The 18,670-nt window shown below is 37.9% G+C and overlaps 4 protein-coding genes across 9 annotated transcripts in view; 3 read left to right on the forward strand and 1 right to left on the reverse strand.

The window, feature by feature from the left end:
* Positions 1 to 627: 627 nt before the first annotated feature.
* The window catches only part of LOC110382323 (PHD finger protein rhinoceros), a 33,283-nt gene continuing 15,240 nt past the window's right edge, over positions 628 to 18,670 (reverse strand). For 2 of the 4 annotated variants that reach the window (XM_021342916.3, XM_021342914.3), the window contains 12 exons: positions 6,094 to 6,213; positions 5,578 to 5,721; positions 5,155 to 5,262; positions 4,688 to 4,944; positions 4,182 to 4,398; positions 4,032 to 4,102; positions 3,454 to 3,963; positions 2,969 to 3,374; positions 2,343 to 2,445; positions 1,472 to 2,020; positions 994 to 1,133; positions 628 to 796 (listed from right to left, as the gene is read on the reverse strand). In XM_021342916.3, the coding sequence (XP_021198591.3) occupies positions 657 to 796; positions 994 to 1,133; positions 1,472 to 2,020; positions 2,343 to 2,445; positions 2,969 to 3,374; positions 3,454 to 3,963; positions 4,032 to 4,102; positions 4,182 to 4,398; positions 4,688 to 4,944; positions 5,155 to 5,262; positions 5,578 to 5,721; positions 6,094 to 6,213 (2,765 nt within the window). In that variant the 3' untranslated portion in view covers positions 628 to 656. Of the gene's footprint in view, positions 797 to 993; positions 1,134 to 1,471; positions 2,021 to 2,342; positions 2,446 to 2,968; positions 3,375 to 3,453; positions 3,964 to 4,031; positions 4,103 to 4,181; positions 4,399 to 4,687; positions 4,945 to 5,154; positions 5,263 to 5,577; positions 5,722 to 6,093; positions 6,220 to 18,670 lie in introns of all 4 variants that reach the window. The other 2 variants (XM_021342915.3, XM_021342913.3) reach the window with 1 other exon arrangement.
* On the forward strand, positions 6,559 to 9,316 carry LOC110382324 (proteoglycan 4). Of its 2 annotated transcripts, none has more exons than XM_021342917.3 (6): positions 6,559 to 6,690; positions 7,048 to 7,122; positions 7,361 to 7,560; positions 7,780 to 7,858; positions 8,323 to 8,391; positions 8,608 to 9,316. In XM_021342917.3, the coding sequence occupies exons 2-6, from the start codon at positions 7,069 to 7,071 to the stop codon at positions 9,292 to 9,294; spliced, it is 1,089 nt and encodes a 362-aa protein (XP_021198592.3). In that variant the 5' UTR covers positions 6,559 to 6,690; positions 7,048 to 7,068; the 3' UTR covers positions 9,295 to 9,316. The 2 variants fall into 2 exon arrangements, with proteins under 2 accessions (XP_021198592.3, XP_021198594.3); XM_021342919.3 differs by having other exon boundaries at positions 7,409 to 7,560.
* Positions 9,733 to 12,499, forward strand: LOC110382326 (uncharacterized). Of its 2 annotated transcripts, none has more exons than XM_021342923.3 (6): positions 9,733 to 9,987; positions 10,424 to 10,491; positions 10,860 to 10,996; positions 11,366 to 11,444; positions 11,977 to 12,039; positions 12,244 to 12,499. In XM_021342923.3, the coding sequence occupies exons 1-6, from the start codon at positions 9,921 to 9,923 to the stop codon at positions 12,262 to 12,264; spliced, it is 435 nt and encodes a 144-aa protein (XP_021198598.3). In that variant the 5' UTR covers positions 9,733 to 9,920; the 3' UTR covers positions 12,265 to 12,499. The 2 variants fall into 2 exon arrangements, with proteins under 2 accessions (XP_021198598.3, XP_021198597.3); XM_021342922.3 differs by having other exon boundaries at positions 9,735 to 9,987; positions 12,265 to 12,499.
* On the forward strand, positions 12,925 to 17,332 carry LOC110382325 (uncharacterized). Its single transcript, XM_021342920.3, has 6 exons — positions 12,925 to 13,069; positions 13,520 to 13,644; positions 13,912 to 14,035; positions 14,308 to 14,472; positions 15,641 to 15,736; positions 16,836 to 17,332. The coding sequence occupies exons 1-6, from the start codon at positions 13,016 to 13,018 to the stop codon at positions 17,313 to 17,315; spliced, it is 1,044 nt and encodes a 347-aa protein (XP_021198595.3). The 5' UTR covers positions 12,925 to 13,015; the 3' UTR covers positions 17,316 to 17,332.

Here is an 18,670-nt window from a genome sequence, read left to right on the forward strand (position 1 = left end):
GTTCTTTTGAGTCTTATTATTACTAATAAATAACTGAAATGTAGTGTTTTTTATAATAAATGCTATTAGTTCGAGCATCCACCTTTTGATATGGTAATTATTGTTACCGAACTATTGAATGCGGACGTCGGACTGTTAACACGGTATTGTACGAAACGATATTAAATTTGAAAATAAAGTAATCGTTTAGTTTTATTTTTGACCCATTTTTATTCCAATTCCTGTAAATATTTTCAATGTGAACTAATGGAACAACTCTACTACTAGGTATGTGGGACAAAAAGCAGCCTATCCTTCCTCGATTTATGAAGAAAAAAAATAACAAACTTCATAACGGCGTTTCATAGGTATCGACCTACCCTGTAGAACCAGGCAGCTGTACTAAAGTTGATAGTTTACCAAAGCTATGTAGAAAAACGTGTTAGTTACACATTTTATAACTTAAGAATGGCTGAACTGTTTAAGCTGAAAATTAGACCTTGGGGTCTAAGTTATCTCCCCTCTAATTTTCCAGAGAAGGACAAAGGATAGTTTTTGTCACCATTCGGCTACGGGAAGCAGTTATCTCGGGACGCTGGTGAAACCGCGAGCGAAAACTAGTTAGGTATAAAAAATAAAACACCAGAATACAATGCGTACAATATAATTACAATAATTCAGTGTTTGTTAATGAGCTGCACCAGTAGACTCTGACGGCAGAGACGGGAGACCGCTCCTCCCTCGTCGCGTCTGCGCAGCTTGGCTGTCAGTCTGGCTAGGCTGAACCGGGACTTTGAACGACTTTCTCGACGAGACCCTGGGGAAAAGATGGTATTTTAAATTATCATAGATTTTTTCATTTTAGACGTGCAATTTGGCGCCGAGTCATCCAAGACCGTGTCCGTGCACCTTTACATACACAAGTGTGATTTAATCATCCGCTTATGTAACATGAAACATCCATAAAAGGATCCTACCAATAAATTCAAGTACTTAAAAGCCAGAACTCCTTACCTTCAGCCACCCTCTGCCACGCCTCCCTATCCACATTGACCATGCCTGTGGACGCACTCCTGCCGAGTGCTCCAGCCTCCTGCGAGCTGGACCCTTGAGACCCTTCAGCTACGTCGCTCTCACAACTTATTCTACTTGACCTGGAAAATTATAAAGCAGCAGTATTAAAAAATGCGGGTAACTTTGTTAAGGAGGTCGGATAGGCAGACGCTCCTTCTAAAACACTAATACAGCATCCGGTTAGACTGGAAGCCGACCCCAACTATGTTGAAAAGGTTCGTGAGATGATGGGATGGGATGGTGAAAAATGCTCATTACCAAAAAAGACTAAGGATTTCTGCTAGGAAATATGTTCGTTCTCAAACATACAAAACACTTTTGTTAACATGTTTATCTTTGGGGAGAATTAATCGACCCTACCAACCAGTTACTTTACAAAACTATTTAAGAGATTAGATACAGTTGTTAACAAACGCACCTGTCTCCAGGTCTCAAATCGCTAGCAGAGCTGGTTCCCTCTCTCCTCATCGGCACCGTCGACGACAGGAACCTCTCTCTCGCGGCCCTCAGTTTCGCAGCCCTCTCTGACAACGTTGCAGCACTGGCCTCGTAATCCTCATAATGAGTCGGAGTTTCTACAGTAGATATCGACCTCCCGAACAACCCTGGTTGCCCTGACATGAAACTACTGAATGTAGGCACTGTCACATCTGAAACATTCCTCAAAGCTGGCATTGATTCAGCATTCGAAGATGTTTCTGGAAGATTTCTCGTAAGATCAGGCACTATAGTATCAGTACTGGCTGTTGGTATTATAGTTTCCTGACTATCTTCAATTTTCTTTTTTACTTGTTCAACGATAGATTTCTCTGGGTGAAGAGCGTTTGCACTGTGAGATTTGAGTACTCCATCGAGTCCAGTTGTTGGGGCTGGGGTGAGCCGCTTCTCTGCTGAAGTAGCATCACGTCTTGATAATTGGCAGGCGCTTGCTGACTTTTGGACTTCCCTTTCGAGGAATGGGTTATTTCTGAAAAAAAATAAAATAGAGCCAGTTATAGAAACAAATCTTTTATGGCTGTCAAAAAAAGATTTCTCTTGAATGGATGCTCTTGCTAACTTTTCGTTTTGATTTGGCCCGAGGAGCCTGATTGTTCTTTGTGCATCAAATATTCCAGTAATTTTAAATAGCCTTCATACATTTTGATCAATATTTAGTGCATGATGTGCTTACTTGAAAGAGATACACTCGACCATCATTGATCTTGTAACCCATATTGTTTGAGTGTACTTAATTATGGGTGCCAAATAAATAAATAAAATAAAGGGTTTTGCGAACATTGGCTGCTTACCTGATGTTAACACCAACAGGCATGTCGGGAGGTCTTCGCCGTTCAGTAGACGGTGATCTCCACGCAGGTGATGATGCACCACTGCTGGCTCCTGAAGTATGCCCTGGAACAAGCCACATTTCAGTAAAATTTATTTATCTATATTTTATGTACAAGAATGGAGATATTATGCCACAAGGCACTCTCTACCAGTAAACCATCAAAAATATTGTCTTTTAAAAACTATTATAAAATTTAATTTAGATATTTACATGTTTGCATGTTTTGTTTCAACGCACTAATGAGCAGAATCCTAGGTTGGCAGTGATTATAATGATTTGTAAATGCTAGAATTAACAAAACCAGTTTCTGTGCATATTTCGAAAACAAGTTATTTTAATGCCAAAATACCAGTTGGTGCATTCAATTTTATTGTGTTTGTAAACTCAGCATAAGTAAAAACCACTGACAAAATAGTAAATACCGATTGCATCAAGACTAGTACTTGGTAATTTTGTTAGTTAATTATTCAATTTTTTTTCAACTCATGGGAATGAAAATCTACTTTTTCTTCTGTACGGTCTTTCATTTATGCCTTGGTTTCACTCATATATGTGTTTTTAGTTAAATCGTTAATGGGCTCGTACCTTCCTCATTAATCTTTTTATTATAACGCTGAATCATTATCCTGATTGACGGCGCAGTTTCTTTCGGTGGCTGTGGCTTCCTCTGTGACGACGGAGAAGATGGCAATGGAGGTCTGGTCCTCTTCTTTGATTCTTCAACCTCTTGCAGATCACCAGAACTTTTGGAACGAGCAGTCTTTTCTTGCTTTACTTTTTCAGACTTAGGCTCTTTCTTCTTAGCTTCGTGTCTGTGGCTGTGGTCTGAAGGTCTGACTTCGGCTAAGTCCTCAACGTCTACTGGTATTACAGCTCTGGGTACTGATTCGCCGCTGCGTACAACTGGTGAGAAGATTTTACGTGTGGTTTTTACTATAACTTCTGGTGAGTGATCTCTCTGTTCTGGTGCTTTCAATTTGAGGACGAATATCTGGAAATATGGTACCATTTATTTTTAAAAATCTCGCAAGAATTGATCAGTATGAAATTAAAGAGTTTTTTCTACTAACCTCTCCCTCTGAATCTGAATGCAGTGAAGTTGGTGGTGTTCGTGGTTTTTCTGATGCACGTCTCGGCCTTTTCCTTCTCCTTGGTATCTCTACTGTTACTGTATCTACTTCTGGCTCCGTATCACTTTCTGATGGTTTGGATTGCTCCCTTTCTAACCTGGCTCTAGACTTCGATTTCTTTTTTCCATTAGTCTTCTCTGCTTCCTTCTTTTTAAAATCATCTTTTGATTCATCAAAGCTATCTCTATCTTTAGTATCAACGGTTCTTTCTTTATCACTTGCTTTATTAGTTTTAGGACTGTAATCTCTTTCTATTTCTCTGTGTGGTATAACTGGTAATTCTCTTTCTGGACTTTTGTGAAGAGTTTCATTATCTGTAGCTTCCCTATCTCTAAAACGACTAGAACTTCCCCTTTCTATTTCTTCAATTGTTTTTCTTATAAACATTGCATCTTCTTCAATGCTTGGCTGTCTCATGATCTTTTTTCTGCTCTTCTCTGTGTGTTTGTTCTGAAAAGTTATTTACTTATGAAGAATTTAATCCAAATTCCTTAGTCTGTAATCAATGTGTGTGTTACCTGTTCTCGGATCTTCGGTCTTGCTCCGGATGACTCCTTTGATTTTACACTTCGTGCATCTGAAAGGACAACTATAGGGACCATTAGACCTTTCCTCCTCCTCAATGAAACGTACATGTATTTCATCATGTTATTCTATAATCTGCTTACCAGCTCCATTGGGCTGTAGAACAGCCGTCCCAGTCACTGCAGAGCTGGTTTCACACAACAGTCTTGCCTCAGCTTGACCGTAAGTGTACACTGGCTTCTGAGGAGTATGGCGTGGGGTCACAGCCATGAGCGGAGCTGCTGTGCAAACCTCTTCGTCTTCCACTTCCACCAGAACTGCTCCACGAGTCTGTGGTCCATCACAGTCGTCGATGCCCAGCTGTGGATAGTAGTACGATAGAGTTAAGAATATGTGTTATTTGAAATTTAGGTTTACATCAAAATGGTTTCAGATTGTATGACTAAAATGGAAATAATGAAACCAATTGTATAAATGTATCCAATTGTATACATAGAACAATCTGTTAAACCTGTGTTCACAGTAAAAAAATACTATACTTTTGTAGTGAGTTCCAAGTACAACCTAAAGATTATTAATTTTCATATCTTAAAGGAAATATAGCATTGTTTGCTGTATGAATATTAATATAATCATCACATCAACTCACAGAATGATCTTCTCTATCGTACTCCGAATCGAAATCATCAGCATCATTGACACTAAGACTCGAAGCATGGAGTCTACCAGACCCAGCCGCTGACGGAGCCACACTGCCATCAGACTGGGTCCTGGTGAGGGGTGCCTGAGGAACCTTGCTGTTGCGAGCTCTTGCTGCCCTCAGGAGTGCTGAAGTGGAGGCTTCAGGGGCGATGCCTCGTGACTTCTCCCACTCGTGAAGCTTGCGAGTGAAGGAACGAGAAATTCCTGAAAATATTTTAAGAATATAAATTAGGAGTGGCCAACTGGTCGCTCGCGACTGTTAGTCCAGTTGACTGTGGCAAAGATCTGATCTATGGTATTTCATTTAAGATTATTAATTTGGTAGGTCGCACGTGGCTAAGCCAGTAAACTGTCGATCTTGGGTGTTATTATATAAGTTAGCAACTCGTGATACAAAGGAGGAGCAGTCCGTACCTTGGAATTTAAAGAGTCCAGTAGAGGTTTGAACTAGAACTTCATCCGGTTTCGCTTCCTCTTCCCAAGCTGGCACTGAATTGGTTTCTTTCATGCGTTTCCATTCGTCTGTAAAATACAGTTTCTATTTAAATATTTTTTTATTAAAATGTGTTCGAGGATCTGCCCTTAAGAAAGAATATGTACACATCCACTTTATGTGGCTGAAAGTTGTCATTCATTAAATTCAGGTACAACAGGGGGATTATGTATAGGAATACATAAGGGAGTACATAAGAAAGTAAACTTATAGGGGTGTCGCCCTATGAACTCTTTCTTTAAACTGCTTTATTTACTCCCCTATTTACTCCCATATAGTCTGTGGGCATGCTCATATAGCTCTTAATAGTCCATCAATCCTTATATACTTTAAGTACATCTTACCCCATCTCCTCAGGAAGTCTTCGCTAAGATCCTGTCGAGCAGGGACTGGCAGAGGTTGTTTGACTCCCTTCTTGAGCTGCCACTCAGCTAGCTTCTTCCTGAAGTCTGCTGATAACTGCTCCTCGGTCGCTACTGGACGTGTCGCTGAAATTCAAATTATCCAAGGTTATAAAAGTGCTAAGTATTCTTCTAGAATATAAGTACTCTTCAATAGTTGGTGACAATTGTGTCGAAAAAGTAATGCAAGTTGGCTATTAATTTGTAATTTGTGTGTCAAATGGTAAATAATCTTTTTTTTTTTATCTCTACTTTATTAACCCACTAACCCAAAATTGGGTTGTGGTAGGTGTCACCACTATGTGTGTCTTTCTGTGACACCTCTTAAATGGTTGAAACGATTTAAATGTGGTATTTTTAAGATGCAAATTGTCTTAGTTATGTTTCATCAAAATTGGCACAGCCGTTATAAAGTTATTAGTTATTTTGCGAGTAGCCTTAAGAAAATCAATATCTTACCAGCATACAACTTCCCCCGTCTATCAGAGAACTCTCTTCTCAGCCTGGACTGCAATGCCGCGTAGTCACGCGCTATCTCTTCTCGCACACCGCTCGCTTCACAACCACTGCTCAGGCCCTCTGTTTCTGGAACACATTCATTATTATAAATATCGATTCAAAATACAAACGTCAAAATCGACAATCAATCCATTACATTGACTACCTGTTCCCTGCTGGGTTCGGAAACCAGATATCCTTTTCGGCATCTGCCTATAGACTGATGTTAAAATAATAGGGTCTGACAATTTAACGAGCCTTCCGAAACAAGGCGAACTTGTTATTATGTAGCTAGATGGTCACTCATACACGGACCGACCGCGCCAAGCGATGCTTAACCTTATGATCGATAGACCCTTGTCACTATTAGCTACTAACCTTATACAGATAAAGAAAGATCGATAAATAGAAAATAAAAATCATGTTGTTTATAGCAAGCAGTCACGTCAAATCCGTCACGCGAACGCGTTGTCAAACATGTGCCTCAAAGCACTGATTATTGAAATATATACAATGAAGTGCTGTAAATTGTAAAGAATAGGGCAAAACCAGGAACATGTAAGTATTTGATATCCTTTATGCGAGAATTTATCTTTAAGATCTTCAAAAATGATCGTAATTGGGAAGGCATGGAACAGAATAATCATTATCAGCCTTCTTTTGGACGTCCCACTTTTGGGCTCAGGCCTCCTCTCATACAGAGAGGGTTTAAGCGTTAATCATCATTTTTGCTAGATATTATTCAGACTAATATATCCGAATAATTTTATTAGTCATTCCTGGAGATCAGGCTATGATTTTCAATGATAACACGCATTCTTACTTGGTCTGTTTGCTAGCAACAGGTATGCGAATTGCACTTGAGAATTCTTTCTATAGTAATGTGTAATTAAAAACTACAATTTTTGGTTGCAGGTGGCAGCCGAAACCAGGCAAATGGTTATCGGCTACTTTCTTCTCGCAATATTCATTATAATAATATATAGCCTCGTAAGTTTCCGATTAACAGATTCCTTTTTTATAGCCTTTGATATGAGAATGGAATTCATTTGATAAAGCTTTAAGTTCAATAGATAATTTCCCTGACTATACCTGAAGATTTGTCAGGAACTAATCTTTCCTCTACTAACGACGCTATATCTTCTTCGTCATTTTTTTTTGTAATTTTACGTAAAAGACTTTGGGGTAGAACATCCCATGTATTCCGATGTTCACATGTGGCTTTCAGACACATGATAACAGTCGGTACTACGCAACTGCATCTGCAATCCGGCAGGTATGGACTGGGGACTGCCGCCTGGGGTGCCAGGCCAGCACCTACAGCGATGTCAGCGGCCTGAGTGCCCTCGGGGCCCCCCCCACGGGGACCCAGAGGGAAGGCTGTGTTTGCGAGTCTTGCCCCTGCGCTCTTATTGAGGACTTCCTCAAGTAAGTGAGACTGATGATGGTGTTTAAGAGTCTCTGGATGATTTGCTTTTCTTTTGCAAGCGCGATCAATGCCGTAATAGTTGTCCACTAATAATCGTGTCTTTCCAACGTGGATATTCGCTTTGATAATTCAAAATATGTTGCGGAGTGATATCTAAAGTTCACCAAAAAGTAACCTTCTGGTACAGTTATAGAAATAAATATTTCTGGTCTTAACAGAAAATGCGGGCCGGCCACTCAACTATACACTGCTTCGGTGGACGCAGTAGCTCAATACTACAACAATTTGGCCAAAAAGGTGAGTGTTAAAAACATCGAACGAATGAGAAATTAACAGTTTTTTGGAATAGATCCAACTGAGGCGTTTGAGAAACTAAATCGACAGTATTTAGCGCTCTTGTTTTGTATTTCAGTATTTCAACTATTAGTTGTAACTGTTACTGTTTCTGAAGTTCTGTCTAACGAACTTGCAATAAGTGCGTGTATATAATTGGCTATCATAATCAGTGTCAATTTTATACTTTTAATTATAAACAATTCCTTGATTTTAATGTTATTTGACTTGACTTGATTTAATGATTAGTTGATAGAATAAATAGGATTTTTTTTGTACCCTAAAGGCTCTAAAAGTATTGAACCGACTTGAAAAATTATATCACTGTTGATACACTTATGGTTGTCCGAGTACGGGAAAAAGTTCCCCGGAACTCGGGTGAAACCGCGGAAAACAACTAGTGAATAATATGTTGAATGTTATTTCAGTTTCAAGAGGTAGTTGAGAAAGCATCGAGAGTGCTTCAATGTCGCACATCTTGCCGACGACAAGCGCAGGTAATTCTGTACGTATTAGTTTCTTCTATTTTCCAATCAAACATCATCAAAGTTTATTATGTAGTAACATAGTCATTCGCCTCATTTACATCCATACATATAAGTGCGAAAGTAATTCTGTGTTTTTCGAGGGTAACACCGTGGGGAACAGCTATTGTTAATTTATACTAAGACATCAGGGATCTTAGAAAATTACTTAAGAATTTTCTGTTACAGTTGGTGGACTCCCGGTCTAATTTCGATTCCAACGAAGACTTCACAATGGTAGAGAAGACTGAAGAGAACCAAAAAAGTGCGCTCGATGCTTCTGTATCAGAATTTGCTAAACAGTATGGTGACGAGATAGCTACCAAAATAAAAGATATAGCCTCAAGGCTATCAACATCTACGCAGCCGGTGCAAATCCTGCCTAAGCCACCTCAGCAGGAAAAGCCACCAGACCAAGAAAATCCAGCACCAGATCCAACCCATGTTACACCGTCGACTTCGTTCAAAACAAGGCCACCGTTTCCTGCGAACAAACCTCAAGATCTTCCGCCACCGTCTCCTGCGAACAAACCACATGATCTTCCGCCACCGTCTCCTGCTCAAGATATGGCATCAGAAGCCCCCCAAATAATGACAGCAGCACCCTCCCCCTTTGATAATTCCACAGCTACAAAGCCATTGAGTATAGGTTCATCCAAACCTAGTCCCACAACTTCCAAAAAGTCCGTCCATTCTGATGATCAGACATGTTCTAAAGAACCAAAGGTAGTCCGTAAAGTCCAAGATCCTGAATCGCAGACGTCTCATGATTCAATAAATTGTTCAAAATGTGTTGAACAAGGAAAAATTTGTATTCGAGGCTGTCCGACAGCTGATGAGAGAGCAGATGAGAAAAAGCAAAAGGGAGGAGAATAAAGCATTTTACTGGATGACGTTTTTTACTATTGTAGAATAATTAGTGGTGTAGTAATTTGATTATTATCTGATCTAGTGGCAAGCCATGATGAGGTCGAAAGCTGGGCACGTTGCTTAGAGAAGTAACTTATAGAGTCCCAGGTCAAAGCTTATGCTGTAGCAGGTTTTGGCAACAGACTAGCAGAGAATTTCGTGCTTTAGCTACAGGTGGAATAAGGATGTTCGCAATAAAAAATGCAAGTATGTTGTATGTACGTATTGAATGTCCGCCAATTTACCGGTGGCGCATCACGGTATGCGTAGTATCCCGGTAATGGAAAGGGTTTGGTGGGAATAGTAGGAGCCCAAGAATATTATTTTTTATAGCCAAAATATACTCACATAACAACCTCCACGCTAACAGAGTATCTATGACATCAAAAAACTGCAGAAAAACGTCACAAACTTGAAATGTACTGTCAAGATCAAGAAATTTGACAAAAATTGCATAGTATCTTAATTTTAGCTCTTCAAAATTTTTGTGTAACTAGTTCATTTAATGAAAAGAATGGGAAGAATCGAATAAAAAACCATTGCAAAATATGAAAGCAATAAAATTCCAAATTTTACATCAGTAAGTCTGAGCAATGAGTTGCTCTAACTCTTGTTCAGCACGGAGAAGAAGTTCATCACGAGCATGTCCCATTTCTGGAGGTAAATCATTTTGATTTTTGGATGATCAAAAGGCCTACAGAAAGGGTAGCAGTGTTTTTCAAAAAAATACCCTCAGAGTTAAATTGTTACATGTCTCTTTTGTAACTTAATAGAATCAGCACCTTTTGCAGTGTCTTGCTATTAAAATAACCTAAAGTCTAGAAATTGGTGATTTAAACACTCCTGCATCGGAGACCAACAACAATTTGCCCCGTAACATCATCATCATCGGCCTTTTTATCGTACCTCTGCTGAGTACAGGCCTCCTCTCACACGGAGAAGGATTAAGCGTTGACCACCATGCTTGCTCAATGCGGGATGGTGATTTCAGGCTTTGTAGTTCGGGTTTTCTTAAGATGTTTTCCTATACCTTTTATTCAAAATAATAATAATGTTCTGGGTCTGGGTGTTTAAACGATAATACATATATTTTCAGCACGCAACTGTCCAATACAATGCATAACAAAATTAATCTTGTTTCTTGCTATCACCATTTTCATACTGGTAAGTTTATTTGCTCATACTTTTATTTCAAATAACCCTTTGGTCTTATAAAACTTCACACTAGTTGTACTGTTCTAAAAAGTTGGCTCCACGGAGAAGCACCGACAAGAAACTCTATGGACACTCTCAAATTGTCTTCGGGTTTTTGACAATGGGTTTAAGATGAAAATACAAGTCCTATTATTTTTTGTTTCTATTTCATTTGATTGTTCGTGACAATTTTAGTAGTCTTTACGGTTTAACTAAAGGATTTATCACAGCAGGCTGTCGTTCTGATAACAATGCAGTTGTGAAAAGGCACTCAGATTATTTTTGTGTGTACTTTTATTGCTATATTATTATTCGTTCTGATTGCCTCTTTTCTACAGTATGTACCTCTCGGTAATACGCCCCCGAATGCGGAGCCTCAGGGAGGGTCCTGTCTAAAAATAGAAATAAAACCGCCATTACATGACAAGAACACAGCATTGTGCTGTATATGTGATATGTACAATATACTGGTAAAGTAAGTACCTAATCATTCATCCTCATCATCATCATCATTCTCCTGTCCTTATTCCAATTTTACTAGGGGTTAGTGCATCATGTTTTCTTCTTTCAAACTCTTCTATTAATCTTCAAAATGCGAAAGTGATTCGTTTTGTCCGCCTTCAATTGAATTTGGTTTGGTATTCAACAGCCAGACAAATGAGTAACATTTATACTTTTACGGTTCTGGGAGTGACTGTCCCTTGACCTGAATGACATCGCAGGGAACAGCTAGTACCTACTACTCTTATACTAGAAACCATATAAATAAATCAACAAAGAACATTCAGTTTGTTGGGCCGATTACGAGGAAAAGTGATTTTAACCAATAATGTGGTGTTTTCAGGGTTGGTAAAGTGGCTTCAGATACTATTGACAGGATAGTGTGCCTGTCTTTAGAAGCTTTGTATGAAGGGAAGCTGCAGGTAAACAAGTTTCCATAGGTATAGTAATTAGAGTATTTATAAGGGCACTTGACTGCCTTGATGTTCTAGTGGTCGTAAGCGCGACTGCTTTGCACAAGGTCTCGGGTTCGATTCCCGAGGTGGACCGAAATCACTTTGTGGGTTTTAGAAACTTTCCCAAAAGCAGCCCGTAGTCTAGAAGTTGGTGATTCGGAGAGCACGTTAATGTCGGTCCTGCGCCTGATCTCTCTCCGGTCGTGTTGGTTTACTGTCCCATCGGGCTAAGAGAATGAAGGAATAGAGAGTGCACCTGTGTCTGCGCAAATGCTTGTGTACGATAACATGCCTTGCGCAGTATTTGAATTGACGGATACCTAATACGAGTATGTCCTGCGCGGTGGCGCAGAGAATCTGTTTCGAGAATTGCATGTCCTGTTGGCTAAATGCTCAAGGTAGGCTTAGAGAATTTAGCCAACAGGACACAATTCTGCCTGTTGTGTGTAGTTAAGAGTCGTAGACTGGTGGTGAAAAATAACAGCAATTTTATTTTCAGTTCTATCGGTTCTTGGAAACTGTCGACAGCAAAGATTTGTGTCGTGCTGTTTGTTGCCGAGAAGTAAGTTTACTGATAAACTACCTATAGATATTAATTTTATTCCATCTGTTTTCATAATGACATAGAAGCTACTTTTCATCCTTTCCTTATATTATTATCAATCTATTCCTGGGGAGAAAATTACGAACATCTTACTACGTAGTAAGACCCATATTTGACCCACATCACCTAAAAGAAGGACATTATAAAATAAAGACTTATAAGACTTATTGTTACTACTTTTAGGAACGAGTAGGTCACATGGCGTCAGAGAGGAGTGACAGGGTTCCGTGCAAGTGCAGCAAGAGTCGGGCTTGCAGAAAGACCAGGGTTTTGACATAGTGGTGTATTTTCTTTATATTAAGTAAATTGTTGCACGTCTTTAACAGATTTCCCGAAGGGAGTCTCGATTCGGTTGTCAAAATTTTTATTGTCAATGTTTTTCGTATTTTCTACGATGATTACACGCAACTTTATTGTATTTTATGAAGTTTTATTTCTGTTTTCGTTGGTTCACGGTTCGGTAATGAGAAATACATTTTCAATTTGGTACTTCAGGCATTGTAAACTAGTTTAATTAAGGTTTGCGGTATTGCAAATGATGAAAAAGTTACAAATATGTCTATGCCACCATCCCTGGACAATCCAGTGGATTGCATTTTTCGTTTTAATAAAATTTATCTACATTTAATTAGGTATGACTTGCGGAAGGACAGCAATTACCTTTTACACCTACATTTGCAAATAAAAACTAAAACTTTTAGAGTATTTTAAAAACTGTAGCGTGTAATATCGACAATAGGTACTCCCAAACACAAATAGTTAAATAAATCGATCAACCGAATGTTTGCTTGCGAAAAAAATAGCCTATAACACACTTGTATATCGATAAACTTTACGACTTTTCATCATAAACTATTATATTCGATTATACAAGATTTATTTGTGACCTAGGTACCGCTCTTTTGAAATTTTCTGTAGACTGTTTGGTTCGACCATGAAGGATGTCATGATTGTGGTTCTCGTTTATGCCTGCTTATCTTCGGTTTTGGTGAGTTTTACTTCTAGTATTTTGAGCTATATTTGTGCAAGAACAGATAGAGCTAAGGGGTATCGGGTTGCCCTGGTAACTGTCCTGAGGAGGATGGATAGATAGCTCCATTACACTACATTGGTATTGAGCTGCATCCAGTTACACTATGAGTCGACTCCAACATACATAGGAAAAGGCTAGGCAAATTGTGAAATGTTGGAGCATAATTGATTTGTTATTAATGGTTAGCTGGAATACTGTAAAGGTTTATAATATCTATATAGCTTGTATTCCTAAATAAGACTGTTTACTTAGGGACATAATAGAACATAGATAGACTATTGCTCTTAGCAGTCAACGGAAGTAAAATATACCTAAACACGTACATGAATAATAAAATTATACATACATATATATTCAAAACACTAAAAATTGTACTCGATAAGTTATATAAATATATGTAAAAAGTTAACAGATGCCAAAGATATTGGGAAAGAAGAGGTGGATAAGGTAATAGAAGATGAAATAACGCAGAAGCTGAGCGAAGATCTTCTACAATCCCTCGAGAGGAAGTTCCAGGTGGACCTACAGAAGTAAGTTGGTTGTTTCATACAGATTTTGAACTAGGCAAAAGAAGGAAATAGTCTAAACTTGAAAGCTGGAAGGAAAATTGCGTAATATGCCTAGATGCTGACATTCGGTGGCTGACATTCAGCTTGGTTTGAACGCAGCCGAAGAGAGAAGTGTACGACGATATCTAACTGTTTAACTAATCAAGAAAAATTAAAAAGTATAAATATTTGACCAGATGGTATAAATATTACAAATAAAAGATCAAGTATATTGAAATGATTAACCAGGTCCGTGGATATGGTACTGACGAAGATCAAGCTGTTACTGAAGAATGGGACTCTGCACATTCAGGACAGACTGGCAGAACTTCAGGATATGCTGGACGTTATTAAAGGACATGGAGAAAAAGAGGTAAAAGTTTTAATAAATTGGTCTCAAACCTTGGACATGTCTCTCAATGCAGGCTCTTTACAGGGAGATTTTACTGAGTTCACTCATATATGACATTATTTAAAGTTCATCATGATAAATGAAAATAACTTTATATATGAACAATTTAGGATAACGCTACTGAACTATAATCAAATTTATTCTCATGGTTATTTCAACTGCTAGTTGTTGGGCGCGTTCAATTTGCTTACTGAACAAAACTTCTCTTTAAATCGATTATCTTCTTCATCCAGTTGGAGACCTGTCTCCAGAAGAAACAGAACGAGACCTCAGCGTTGGCAGAGAAGGCTCTTCATCAGATGGTGGTCTGTGGGTACGCCCTGATAGGCCATGACCCAGCCCAGGCAGTTCACAGTGTGCTAGCTCTTAAGAACATGATCAGGACGGGGATTAAGCCGGTAAGATGTAGACCAAGAAAAAAGGGCAAGGGGAGAAAAAGCTTTGACGTTCTAGACAGAATTTAATGAATAATTTGAGTTTGATGGGTCTGCCATCTTCATCATATTAAGTCTGTTAGAAAGGAGACTATCTTGGGACCTGTACATCATCCACCATGTTTTCACATCAGATCTGGTTTTGTATTATAAGCCACAAGAAGTTTTCTCTTTCAGAAATATTTTTGTTAATGGTGTCTGTCTAGCCAAACTAGCCAGTTGTTCTATTTCCAGATATCTCGATGATCGAAAGCTTTTACTAGCTGCAATTTTTAAATGTAAACCGTATCTAAATTTCTTCATTTCGCGATGATTAAAACATGAAAGACATCCTAAGTGAAGAAATCAAAATTAAAGCAATCACTAACATTCCATTATCAGTTCTGGAACATCGAAATCAATTCACCCGTAGTCTGCAATCAAATTGGCTTATATCCAATTATCTACATATTGAAATGATTTTGGAAAATTCTGCATACACGTTCGGGAATGTGGTATTTCCTTTGTATATTTTTTTGTAAAAGCTAGCATTTGCGTAGCGAGAATTGCCTTTATTGCAAACAAAATATTTCTCCTTCATTCATAAACAACATTGATGGATGGTGTTCGTGAACGCCGCGGTTTCCACGCAAATAATTTGAACTGGAATCTGGACAGTATTTCTAAGAATTTAGGAATAACAACAGTGGATCGTCTGCTTGTTCTCTGGCGTCAGGAGTTGGCGGACGATGATAGCCGTGTTAGCATAGTTTAGAACTAAAAAAATGTAGGGGCCTACCGGGGCGAAGGAAAGTCGTAGAATATTTATACGAAAGAGCTGTGTATGACGATCTAACTCACTGTAATACTCTGAACAGTGGTAATAAAGACATGTCATGATATGTTATATGAGTATATGTTGTCCACGACAGAAAACTGTGGGGGTTTTAGAATACCTACAATCATTACCAAGTTCAAAGTAATCGTAAAACTCCTAAATCATTACCGTCTCAATATGAATCATTACAACGACATCTACCAAAAATAAATTTAATCCACCATCAAAAAACCCAAAAACTCAGTATCCCCCGGATCTAAAGTTACCCAACATCAAAGCCAGTCCCAGGTGCATAACAGAAAATAAAATTTTCAGATATACGAGCAAAAGAACGAGGTTTACAGTCTTCTGAAGGTCTGTGGACATGACCATGATACGCTGAAGAAGGTCATCAAGTGCGTCATCTCCAAGGTGGGAGGATTAATGGCTTTTAACGAAGTGTGGGGTTTCATGGGACCGTGTATTAGTGCTTTAGTATCAATTATGTGTCTTTAATGATTCGTGTAGGGTAGACCGTGGCACAGTTTTGAAGTGTTCTGATTTTGATGGGAACTATGATGACGTCTGGTGATAATTCTACAAATAGCACGTTTTTGCATACGTCCAGATTAGATATTGTTAGTGTTTACTAAATTAAAGCTCTTTAAATGAAGGTTTGCCCAAACTGACCATAATTATTATATTTTTCATATGTCGTCGCATTACTAAATAATAATGGGCACCAAATAATGCAGAATTGACTAATCTGCAAAATTATAGTAATTAGAAATCATTCTACGTATTTCGAATCATCTCTTTTATCTAAAATCTAAAATTACTTAGATCAGACGTGATAAATTGAATAACAGAACATGTAGATATACGTGTACTTCTTAAGAAGTCGTAATAAAGGAATGTGAAGCTTTGTTTAAAATCAGTCCATGACACAAATATTTTTGGCAAAATCGCTGTTGGTATGGCGAAAACGGCCAAAACTGACGACAATAATCGCTTTAACGTCGAAAACATTACACTAAGTACAGATAATTTTACAGATGATACTCTTACTTTTTATATACCTCATAAACACCATCAGGAAACGGATATTACTGAACAAATTAAAGTAATTCTAACCTCAGGTCGGAACTCCAAAAGATTTGTAATACCCACGGAAAATGATTCATTTCCGCTGTTCAAGCAAATATTTTAACAAAATGCGACGGTCGAATGGTTTACGAGAATATTCGGCTATGAAGCTTTCAGTGCCTGATTTCTGATATAATTTTATAGTTTTATTTGATACATTTTTATAAGAAAAATAAATGTTAGGAAATTTTAAAGCAAGATGGATTTTAGTGGAAGACGTAGGAGGGCAATGATAGAGTGGTTGTTCGATGTTAATGAATTACTAGTTGCTATATTGGTATTAATTTTTCAAATATAAATAGAATAACAGTTAATTAATTTTTAATTCACACGTGATCTTTCAACTTATTTGTAAAGAGACTATAATGAAATTCTTCTGTTCCAGTCACCAATAATAAAAGCAGCAATGATGGACGTAACAAGCAAACTAATCGAAGGTGTAGTCAGCCTAACAAAACTGATGGCACATGGAGCAATGCACGAAGCTTGCCTCATAGAAGTTATCAGAAATATTGAAGACGAAGCCTTCACTATAGTTGAAAATGTCAGAGTTTGTGTATACACCAACAATACATTCACACAAGAAATAAAAGACTACATCAAACAAAATAACGCTACAGTCCTAGATATACCTAGAAAAGATAAAGTTAAGAAAACAGAGACCCTAGAAAAGCCTGAAAAAATAGCTAAACCTGAGAAAGAGGCTGATGTCAAGCAAATGAAGGATATGATTAGGAGGATGCTGTCTGAAAACAAAGTTCAGGATATAGATTCAGCGTTTAAGACTAAATTGGCTAAGTTACAGCAGGATTTGGCAGTTGTTGATGCTAATGAAATTGTTAAGAAGGATAAGGTTGATAAATAAAGATTTAGTGATCGTGTTTTGAATTTAGTTGTTTCTTAACCTAATACAATACTCCTATTAGAGAATGATACTTTCACTGGGATAGGTTCATCATTATGTAGCACATTGCGACAATCTCTATCTTATGCGTAATAATTCTTGTCCTATATAAAAAATTGCTCTCGTTAGGAGTTATTGGATATACTGAAAGATACACTCCTTGCTCTCATTCGGCATTTAGTTATGTAAGCCATTATTTTCACCAACTTATCATCTGTCAGATCAATCAAAGCTTCTTTATCTCTTGCCATGAATACCGTTATTTCAAAAGCAAATTTACAGCGGGATAAAATTTTAATCTTCAACCTAAATCTGGTTCGATATACAGACATTAAAAATAGTCTACTTGCGAAACGAGAGTTTGTGGTGGAAATGCTAAGGCTGTGTTCCCAGTAGGCAAACTTAGCAGCCCACTGAGTTTGCGGCGTATTGGCTTCTCGAGTTTTAGTGAGACTAACGAACAGCAACTCATTTTTATATAGGTATAAGAAGATAAGAAATAAAACAAAACAGTACGCACTCCCATATACGTATTTAAAATGGAGTGTCCAGTTTGCAAGTTTGGTGTCACACTCCGCAATTTGTAGCGTTACGTGCGCCGTCTGCATCAGTGGCCAACTCACAGCAAACCATGTCTGAAAATTGATCTGAGTTTTCAGCTAACTCAAATATCACTTCGCCACTTTGCGGCTCGCTCAGTCGGCTACTAACAGTTTATTTATTTATTAAAGGGTTTACCAACAGCTTCTGTGTAGATAAATCTTAGAGTACAATTTTTGTTAAGATTAGGACTTAAACAGTCGCCAATTCAGATCAACCAAAATTCACAAAATAAATGATTTGCTTTTTGTAGACGCAGCTTAAGACAACATTCATTGGCGTACAGTGATGCTGTATGCATTATGCAGGATTTGGGTGATGCAATTCGAAGTTTTATAAAATTGATGTTTTTAATTGGGATTTGGCGTAATACGGAACGTATCTTTGATTTTAGGTCAAAAGATTTGGGGAGTATAAAGCAAGTCAACTGGATAAATCAGATGTTTATCTGGTTCGGTATTCTGTATGTTTCTTTAACTAGACTGATCTGGTTATTAAGCAGTTTTAACGTTTGGCAGACGTTGTGTCTAGGTATGATCAAGTAAAAATTTTAACTTCTTACTGTAAAAGATTTGGTAAAAATAAGATATGAAGAAGAGACATCTCCCTTTAAAATTGTTTTTTTTTCCATCAAAATTATTATATACAATTTGATTTTAGGTTTGTACCAAAAAAATCTACTAAAATACAAACGAATAGTAACTGCGTCTAAATCT

Source organism: Helicoverpa armigera, chromosome 14, assembly GCF_030705265.1.
Source record: "Helicoverpa armigera isolate CAAS_96S chromosome 14, ASM3070526v1, whole genome shotgun sequence".
NCBI classification, from domain to species: Eukaryota; Metazoa; Arthropoda; class Insecta; order Lepidoptera; family Noctuidae; genus Helicoverpa; species Helicoverpa armigera.